General features: G+C 39.0%; 1 protein-coding gene across 1 annotated transcript in view; it reads right to left on the bottom strand.

Moving 5' to 3' along the window:
• The window catches only part of ryr2b (ryanodine receptor 2b (cardiac)), an 89,267-nt gene that overhangs the window by 36,380 nt on the left and 42,298 nt on the right, over positions 1 to 10,589 (bottom strand). The window contains 21 exon segments of the mRNA XM_013909395.1: positions 103 to 146; positions 302 to 549; positions 942 to 1,002; positions 1,105 to 1,154; positions 1,358 to 1,473; positions 2,328 to 2,404; positions 2,990 to 3,105; positions 3,460 to 3,583; positions 3,716 to 3,791; positions 3,876 to 3,953; positions 4,046 to 4,183; positions 5,367 to 5,456; positions 5,603 to 5,681; positions 5,876 to 6,039; positions 7,032 to 7,172; positions 7,252 to 7,342; positions 8,004 to 8,224; positions 8,342 to 8,511; positions 8,780 to 8,900; positions 9,736 to 9,844; positions 10,074 to 10,260. Coding sequence (XP_013764849.1) covers positions 103 to 146; positions 302 to 549; positions 942 to 1,002; positions 1,105 to 1,154; positions 1,358 to 1,473; positions 2,328 to 2,404; positions 2,990 to 3,105; positions 3,460 to 3,583; positions 3,716 to 3,791; positions 3,876 to 3,953; positions 4,046 to 4,183; positions 5,367 to 5,456; positions 5,603 to 5,681; positions 5,876 to 6,039; positions 7,032 to 7,172; positions 7,252 to 7,342; positions 8,004 to 8,224; positions 8,342 to 8,511; positions 8,780 to 8,900; positions 9,736 to 9,844; positions 10,074 to 10,260 — 2,501 coding nt within the window.

Genomic DNA, 10,589 nt, shown 5'->3' with positions numbered 1-10,589 from the left:
AAGGTCGGGATATTATTGGGAGAGACAGTATGCTCCTGCTGCTTTGTGGCCATGACCGAGGCACTGAATGAGAGCTGGTTTCAAGCTGAAGGGAGGGTGTACCCAAGTGATTTCAGGGGTGTGGAAACCAGCTGTGCATCCAACACCTGAAAACGTATGTGTGTTTCTCGTCATGCTGAGATGATAACTAAATGTATCTTAACAAGTGACATCTGCATGTTTCTGCATGCATTTTAGGATGTAAATGAAATAATACAATAACATGGCATTCCTACTTAACCACTATAATGGTAGTTCTTACCCAGGAGATCTACTCCATGGTTCTGGTTTCCAAGATGAAGGAAGAGAGAAGTGAGTGTAGGGAGAAGGATGGAGGTTGTGTAGTTGAGAACCTTGGCTACTCCTCTTGCCAGCTGACTCCTACTCTGAGGCAGCGAAACTAAGCTCTCAGAAAGAGTTTCCACAGTCATCTCTAAATCAGACGCCGCTGCCTTAAAAAAGGAATGCAGAGATGTCTGAATAGACTCTGGTGCTGACTTCATTAAAGTCCTATAATGAAAAAGTGGGAAAATAAATTATTTGAGTTGAAAAATATTCTACATTATTTTGTTATAGTATTGATATCCACTGAAGGTTTCCTACTGTGACACTTCTGGCTGGGAGTTAAATGGACTAAATCAGTTATCTATCAGCTAATCTATCCCTCAGACAAGTCTGAATGGCATCAACCTCTGCTGAGCCACAGTACTACTGTGCTTGCTTCACAGGCATTGTCCTCAGGGAGCAAAAGTGATATCAACCACAATTAGATAGCATCAATGCATCAGTGGCTCAATTACATCAGTCATCTCATCCTTAGACATGGTGGTGCAACGCTGATGCCACTGCAGGCAGAGCGAGAAGATCGATTTTGGCAGAGTGTGAAAGTGCCATCCAGTTACCTGGCATCAAGAGCCTGAGCCAAAACGTGGAGGGAGCTTGCAACTGATGAGGCTTCTCTTCCTGAAAAAACACATGCACACATTATATGTGAATTATGAGGATTAAAGCACAGATTAACACTTAATAAACAAATAAATGTTATGATGTCCACACTATCCTTACCAAAGACTGAGATCCTGTGTCTTACAAGCGCTGCAAGCTTACAAAAGAGGCTACATGTAAACAGAAAACACAAGGAAAGTAATGAGAGAAGATGAATTGAAAATCGCAGGACACAAAATAAAAAGACAGAATATATTGAAGCTTTTTTCTGAAAAAATTCAAATATTTCTTTAAATAAATAAAAATGCACAAAATAGCTGAGAAATTATCAGATAAGAGTATAAAAAACAAGAACGCAAACTTTGTTTTGTACCATGCAATCATCTCCTTTTCCTTTCTCGAGGCATGGCTTCTATTATCACTCGAGGAAGTAGACAGGAAATATAGACGGTGGCTTTTAACATACTGTTCCAAAAGAGGAAGGATAACCTGTTGAACAGAGAAAAGGTCAATAATCATTTCATAAACCAACATCTATAACTAACAAACCCCTTAAATATCCTCTAAACAGTATGCACGGTTTGCCTGTTTGGTCCTCTGCTCATGAAACCACACAGTGACAAAACTTAATAGAAAACTTTCTGTGGCTGCACAGTTACATCAAATATGTGTCTCTACTCTTGTTCAACACTAGATAAGTAAACATCCATGTGATCGGCCTAAAAGTCTGAACACCCTGTAATCATTACTAGAAGTTTCTTTAAAAAGAAGGAAAGAAAGCTTCCAGGGACTGAGCAAAGCCTTGTGCCTTTTTAACATGACTTTAATGACAGGCAGAGAAAGTATGATGAACTGGCAATTCACAGACAGATGAACAGCCAAACAGACACAGACTTGCATAGCTGTGTGAGAGTGGGCTGTGTGGGAGGTGAAAGAAGCAGAGATGTGAGGCATGGCTGCTCACAGTCTTGGCTGACAAGGTCTGACTCTGGAGGTCCCATCGATGAAAAACGAACTCTTTTCATTTGCTGCCTCCTTAGAGCCAGAGCAGTGTAGGAAGCCTTAATCAATGTCCTGATGGCAATTGACACGCCCACGTAGATTTCAAAAATGGTTAAATAAATTACACAGCCCAAAGGGTTTTACTTAAAGGGGTTGCCTATGGCAACCATCAAACAAAACTAATTAGATGGCATAAATGAAATAAGAAAAAAAAAAGTTAATGAGACGAAATAAAATAGCACTGGCAGAATTAGATTGGAAGGGGGTTAAATCAATGTCAGAGATTCTATCAGATGCTAGACTTTGACTGTGTTTAAATATGCAGATTGGTTGATGCAAACCTTGTGAAAAAAAATGACTGGTTGCTCGTGTGGAGCCCTCTCTCCCTTAGACATCTGTCCTCTGGCTTGCATCACCTCTGAAGAAAAAAAGACAAAATGAAAAATGAAAGGTAAAACTGTCAAGATAATACAGATAAGTTAAAAAAAAAGTGTTTCTATGTCACCTTCATGTAAGAAAGATAGGTTCACATACCCAAACTAGGCTGAACTATTCTGTGGTGGCTTGGTTTTCATAAGTACCTTTTTTCAACTTAAATAGCAGGAAATTAACTAGGCATATAATTCTTTTCTTTCTCAATTTTTTGCCAGATTTTTCAAGTAACCTATATTTGAAAACAGCATAATTAAACCAGAAATCCTGTTTTTGGTGTGCCACCCCTATGAAAAAATCCTGGAGGCAACTCTGTATGTGAGGGCATAAAAAGAGTGGACCAAAATTGCTCCACAATGACACGAGAGACTGATAAAGTCATACCAGAAACGATGGCTTCCCGTTATTGTTGCCAAAAGTGGTTTGACAAGCTATTAAGTTATGAGGTGTAGTTATTTTTCACAGGACAGCATATAGTGCTGTGAAAACTTCTCTTTAACATGTCGGTATATTGCAAAAATCTTTTATGTTTTTTTTTTTATCTTCTTTTTAATATACAACATTATCTTACCAAGCTTTAAAAGGTTCTCTTGGGCCTCCTCAGTGTGAGACAGGAGCCGCTGAAGCAGCGTGTATGCAAAGCAGTTGGCTATGGCTGGAAAGTCCATTTCCACTGACTTCCGATCTCTTTAGAACAAGAAATCAGATAGGAGTTATGAAACACCACTACTAAAAGCAAGACTGAACTTTAATCATAAATACTTAATAATACAGAATTCTTTTATTTCAAGATTTTTATTGCAAAGATGCAAATGTTGCAGCAGGATGACAAAGAGGTAATACGTTTATCTTACACATCGAGTTATTTCTGGTTGTGACCTGTACTGGAAATTATTACAAAGAAAAAGGGCTGTGGACTGACTGCTACAGTGCCTCTAATCAACGGTGAGGGAGAAATGCCACTGTGACATGAAAATGGAGCACCTCATTCACACTGAATTGCATCGCCCTAGTGTAATCATAAGCGTATTCTGTACTCACCTCCACACAGTGTAGCCATTGAGCTGAAGGAACTTGAGGACATCCTGAGCTCTTTCTCTGAATTTAGCCTTCTCTTTGGCACTCAAGGTATCATAAGGTACAAGCAGCGAATGGCTACCTCCTCCTGAGAATAGATATGAGTGAAATGCATAGCACTTTTATTAGCTGTTCAGCTCTTCCTAAAATGAAGGGGGATGAGATAAGAGTAAGAGAAAAGAGAGGAGATTAACTAGATATTATCAACACTTAATGCCACCTTTACTCTCAAGTTCTAATTTCTTCATCTTAGCACAGGCATTGTGGTAGTTTTCAGCCAGCTGTTCAGCCATGGCCTGAAAATGAGATAAGAAAGAAGAAAATTAACATAACTGAATAATATGTCAACTGCCAGTTCTAATATCTAATCTTTAACTTACACATTGGTCCCATGATAAGGTGATGCAGCTCATGTCCACAGGTTTGGGGCTGAAGGTTGATGCGCCTTCAAATGACAGCTAGGACAAAAAAACGTCTTATTAATGGAATAAAAAGTTATTTGTAAGCAACGCTGCTTTAACAAGAACAAGCAAAACATGAGCACATATACCTGTCCAGACTGAGAGACCCTGCGTGTACATGGATGCATGCTAAAAGCATCTCCTTCTTTGGTCCTTTCTATGTTCCAGCCAAAGGCAAGCATAGTCTTTATTGTCTCTTTGATGGCCCAGCGGTACGCCTCCTTCTCCTGGAAAATCAGAAATATAGAAAAGGTTTAATGCAAAACTAAAATAAGCAGGTATCAAGGGACAGCAGATTATTTAAATAGCTCAAGAACTTGTAACAGCCTGTCAATAAGTGCATATAGCCAGCCTCCAAGTACCAGGCAGTGGTCCTAAAAGATGTCCAAATGGTACTGCACATAGCTGTCAAGGTTAAAAATCAGATCAAATATGCTTGAAAGTAAATGTTTAGTAGACTTGAAGATCACACTTTTCTGCATAAATATTAACACTTTTAATGTGATTTATATACAGTACTGTATATGTAAATGAGATTTCTCATAAGATTATGACTCACTGTGTGTTGCACAATTTTAGCATTTTACAGTATGTACTAGGGTTGTGCCAGCAGACGATGATGTCATGGATTGAGGATGGTTTAAATTTAACGGCGACGGCTTATCCGCTTTATTTATTGTCCACACTGATGTATTTAAAATAATATTTTCATTAATATGAGATTTTTAATAAATGTGATTATTTAAAGACTTAATTTTGCACCTCCACATATGATTGACATGTGCAGCACAAACATGTCTGGGCATGCATGGGCGTTCGCACACATGGCTGGACTTCTGTGTGCTGCGCTCCACGCAGGAGTGCAGCCGAGCTACCATATTTGATCAGAGGATATTTTTGACTGTTGAACTGTTTTCTTTACATTAGAACATCACATGACTGCATTTGCAAAGACAGTCATTTATCTCGTCTCCTTAACTATTTGTTCCATCAGGCACATTGCCAGTGAAAAACTCCACTGTGCACCGAGGGCCGGAGGTGAAGAGCATAGGAGCACGAGGTGAGGTATGTTAAGTTAAAAAAATTAAAGAGACAGTAAATGTTATGCCTTAATAATTCTAAAGGTGTTCAGCTGATATCCTGCCACTTATGTTCAATAATTACAGCTGGCTAAATCAGTTGTTCAAACATGTCTTCATGCTGGAAGTGAGGAATAAATTGTAGTCTCCTCTACATCAGGTAAGGGGGGGTAACACTATGTTTGGACTGTGAAGAAAATCACTCGTCACTACTTGACATTTGGTATGTATGCAATTGTCTCTGTACATCTAGGATATCACCACTTTCATTCCTGAAGAACACTTGAAGAACATCCACACATGCCATAAAAACTGACTACTTCATCTGCACCTTTTCAGCAAGAGCCCTGTACGGCTTGAGGCGAGGGTGAACTTTGGTGTTCTCACATAGGTGCTCTCCATGAACCCAGCCACCGACAAACTGTCAGAGAAAACACACAGATTTACTAAACAAAAAACAAAGAATAAATCAGGGACTCAGTACAGAGAGATGTTTTGACAAGGCAGAGAAAAATATGTACAAAGGTATTCTTATGATGACAGTCAGTCCAGACCAGGATATGATACCTTTTCCAGTGACCACTTTTCATGAGTATGCTCGGCATACTTGTTCACAACAAACTCCAGCCTCTCTGGCACTGACACACTAATGCAGAGACAGAAATAATACATTATTAAGCCTTGATTAAAACTGCACATTGATCTCTGCGAATCATACTGTTTATATTCACAGAATACAACACTTGGTCTGCTAAATTACAGGTTACACTTCTGATTAGGCAGGTCATTTTCACACGATTCTCTTTTCAGTCATTCAAAAATATCCTTGGGGTATCTTACTTGGATGTATCTACAGGCTGGGGGTCAAAGTGTCCGTCTGTATCGATGGAGGTTATTTTCTCAATGTGCGACAAGCAGTTTTGTTCCATATGATCAGGAGGCAGGGCCATGGCCACTGCAGAGAGGCACTGCACACACGGACTCAATAACTGAAGTATCTGGGGCTTTAAAGTAGATAAAAAACAAAACAAATTAGACAAGAAGACAAGCTATCAAAAAGAGTAAAAACAATGATGCTGCGCGACATGCTCCTCACGCAGCATGTCACCTTATACTAGCGTCTTCCTTATTATTTTCATTGCCATTTAGGGGAACACTACATCAGGAGATCAGGTTATGGGAGGACAGCGAAGAACTAATTTTATATGAACTGCAATAATCGTGTTAACCAAAAACCCACCTATATATTTCAGAGCCTGTATTTAACACAGTTCATTCAATTAAAATTTAATAAGTTATGGATTTAGTTACTTGGGAAGTAAACATATGACTGCATACTCCTCCTGAAAAAGCATTTTCATATGCAAAGATTTGTCAGTGTCACATAACGCGAGCAATCAAAATCCCAACCAAGAAGTGCAATAAGCAGGGCAAGAGATATATTGTACACCCAAGCATGTACATTTGTACATATACAAGCCTTTTGTTGTGTAGTAATTTCAGCGAAAAACATCTTCATAGTTCTGTGCAGTGCTAATACTGTGCTCTGCTTCTGAGTCTGTTTGATGTCTGCTCCATGTGTGGGTGGTTTGACCTCATCAACTTATTTCTTTTGATGTTTTCCCGTTCTGCATCGTTCAGGTAAGTATCTGGCAGACATATTTTACGTACATTATGCTGTTCACATTTCCAAACAGTCACTTTAAGAGTGGGAGGTTTCATACCAGGAAATGAAAAATTAACACCTTATCTCAAGTGTGTTACATCTTCCCCGATGCAGGCTCTCGTAGTACACTAAAGAAGCGCATGAGAAATGTATTTTGCCATTTTTCTTCGTAAGGAGGACAAGAAAAGATGAAGGATACATCATGAGATGAATTAGTTTGAAGAAAACCTTTTTTTCCCCATTTAATGCAATTATTTTTGTGCTTAAGTACAAATTTAAAGTAATTATAAGCTCAAGTCAAGACTAACACACATAATCAGTTTAGTTTACCTTCTTGGCTAAAGCCTTGAACACCCCCCAGAACAACTTTGTAGACAGGTAGAGTTCTTCTTCAGATGCACAACCCTGCTCACCCTGCCTGCCAGAGTGGGAGTAGTACTTCCACCTTTGCTCATAGTGACTGGTCAAGAGCTGATAGATGAAAGTCGTGATTAGTTAACAAAATTATTTTCATATTCAGTGTGTGGCAAGTCCAAATTTAATTATCCACCTTTAGAGGCATTTTGCTGTGGTCTGTCAGATGAAGGACATCAAAGACAAGCCGACGAAGGAGAGGCTGCATCATAGGTGGCTGGAGTTTACTGAGGACCAAGGGTTGCAGAATTAGTCACATAAACAGATTAATTCCACATCAGCCAACACAACAACCCTTCCCCTACACACACACATCCACACACTCACGCACAACGATATTTTTGACTGATTAGTACATCTCAGAAGGATGACATAACTCAGAAAATGCCATTAGCAAAATGTTAATAAATCCAATAATTAACATCACACTCTTGTTCATTTAATATGCCAATTATCTGTATTTGGAAAATGAGAAATCCCAGTGATTCATTATATATAATGAGTGGGAATAAGCTGTATCTGGATTGGTTACTATTTTGCTGTTGCTATTTTTTCAAACAGCAGCCTGACACTGATGTCAGCGGATATAGGAAGGAAATGTTGTAATAATTCCGAAATTAAGAGCCAAACATAGTGAAACCAGCTGTCAAACCATTTATTTCGGATATGTAGGTGAATCTAGTTTGGATGCTGTTGCAAATAAACCTCAATGACCCAAAAACTGAAAAATGCAATATTGAATTATGATACTCAAGGGAGGAACAACACTTCCCCTAAATATATAGCTCTCATTCAGAGAACCCCACCCATTTAATGCCATATTATATAGACTGTCACATTCTTTGACCTTGTCCTCTGTTTTTCATTCATACCAGCTGAACACCCTACCTGCACAAAGCCAACAGACAGTCTTCTGTAGTGTCTCTCTGAGCCTTGGTCAAGCTAAGAGCCCTCGAGAGGCGGTAGACTGCCTGAATGAGAGAATCAACCAGCAAGATGTGGTCCTCTAAATCATGGAAAAGAACTGAATATTTTGTGAGAAGGGGAAGAACAGCAGTACACAAGTATCTATTGAGGGCCAGAGCCATATCAGTGGATCCTAGGTCAGCCTGCAAAGGGAAAAAAAGAGGTTTAACTTATGGGTGTGAAGTTTCCCCAGATTACATAAGAAGTGGTGGATCTTATAGAGTTTAATGGAAAACAAAAATGAATATTTCTCAGCTTACAGTGTCAAGAGAGACAGCTGCCTGAAGGTCAGGCAGAAAGCCAACTTCTAGAAGGTGGAGAAGAAAACTCTGACTCTCAACACCATAAACCCGATCCAGGAACAGCACCATGGCTGCTTTGTGGTCTGGGCAGAACACTGTAGATAAGTCAGGCTCAACCAATGCACCATCTGGAAAAGCAAGACAAGATTAGATCTGATGACCAAGATCATATTAACATATTATGTACTTTACATCTACTGTGAAAACTATGTGGTCCCATCTCTCTGTGTGAAAGAATGGTTTGGGACTGTCTAATATCTGATAAGGCGCTTAGCCTCAGTTGCCTCCGTCCACCTCCACTATTTTTCCACAGCAATTGTGGAGTGAGGCATCAATGTCTAATGAGTTAGAAAAAAGCCACAGCTGCCAAAGTCTGGCCAATGTGGCCTATTCAACCTTTAGAGACTGAAGGGATTTGAAAGGAGATGCTGATGACTCCCTGAAGATCCTGAATAGGGATGAGAGACCTCAGAATGGCCCTGATACGGATTGCCTCTCCTTTGCCTCCTTGAATTAACTGGACAAAAATAAAATAGTCATTCAAGACATAATAACAACAACTTTCACAATACAAATTAATAAAATAACTGGTCATAAGTGTTACAAAATTTCAGTGTCATAACATATGATAACCTGTTTTTTAACCTCATACTGACTCGTCCTGTGAGTTACTTTCGATTTAATTTTTTAATTCACCTTTCAGTCAAAATTAACATGTATTTAATATAAAAAAAATAATTACTGGTGTTATTCACTGTCAATATATAAAAATACAGTTAAACTGACATTATTGCATTTAAATATCTTAATGTACTTTATCTAAACAACATCAATGTGCCTTTGATGCACAAAAAGTCCCCTTCTTTTAATTCACCTGTTCACTTTAGCGCTATGTTTTCAGACACTTTCAGTCAGGTAGACACGCTCAAAACCTGATGGCTCGAGGATCTGATGCAATGTTCACCATTTCATTTATTCACCCTGTTGAGGGTTTTCCAAATCAAGGCTGGGTACTCTATCATCAATATGAATAATAGGACCTGACCAGTAAATCTGTCTTTAATGGCTTATTGCAGTATACTGAATGTTGGCCAACAAGGGACAACAATCTCTATTAGAGTAAGTCCAAACTAGGTCTGAGAATATCTTTAAAACATTAAAAAACCTGTAACCAAGTGTGGGTTACATAATAAATATTAGGCAAAATGCAATGCAGCATCTAAAATGCACACTTTTGTCTGAGGTTTATTCTTTTAACAGAAGTTTGCAGACTCTCTTCATTAGGCTTTATTGGTTGAGACATGAGTAGATATTGATGTGGAAGAGCTGATGATAGCTAAGGGAACACTTACATGCATCTCCGGAGCACAGCGACCGAGCAAGTCAATAAGAGCTGAGTAGAAGGTCATGATGGCGTGCCCCATGTGAATGACATCATCATCGCTGTCTTGGACAACATCTCTATTACAGGACACAATCATAACAATCAAAAGCCTGCAATGACCTGATATTATCTATCACGGATTATCAACATATATTACTGGTGGCCTCTACAGATAGAAGCTAATGTGTACAGATTCTTTTGTTGCTTGTTACAGTTACTTCCACTGATTCTGGATTTACAATATTTCTAAGTCCATTTTAAATATTTTTTTTTTAAATTATGTGACTGCATATATCTGATACTGACAGCGCTCTGTTGGAATGATAATTGGTACAAGGGCCATCCATAGAAGGGTCTTCAGAGATCTTGATGGCTTCTTCCATGGCTGCTAAGAGACCATTTCCCCCATCACCTCGCAGCGCAGGGCCAAAACACTCAGGTCGACGAATCAATAGCCTCAACACCACATAAGCATTCTCCTCGACACTCTCACCTGTGACCAATCAACACACAGCTTTGATTTTTATTCTTCAATATCTGCCATAACAATAAATATATTAACAAAGACTCTCACAAAGAAAACTGATCAATTTAAACAGCTAGAGGATAAAAATTTTATATATCTTCTGTAGAGTGATATAAAACAATATACTGCACAACTCAAGTGCTGCACAGAGACGAGGTGAAGCTGTAAATACTGAGGAGCACTTGCTACAGAAAGCCATTGCCATTTGGCTGAACTGTCAACAGCCTCAAGGGCAATTTGAACAGATGACTTTTGGGCACCGCTTCAGACTAAGGAAAATCAATAGCAGAGTGAAT

The sequence above is a fragment of the Pundamilia nyererei genome, unplaced genomic scaffold (genome assembly GCF_000239375.1).
Source record: "Pundamilia nyererei isolate P.nyererei 1_Seehausen unplaced genomic scaffold, PunNye1.0 scaffold00024, whole genome shotgun sequence".
Lineage (NCBI taxonomy): Eukaryota > Metazoa > Chordata > Actinopteri > Cichliformes > Cichlidae > Pundamilia > Pundamilia nyererei.
The sequence above is the reverse complement of the archived record's forward strand: the minus strand, read 5'-3'. Positions and strand labels throughout refer to the sequence as shown.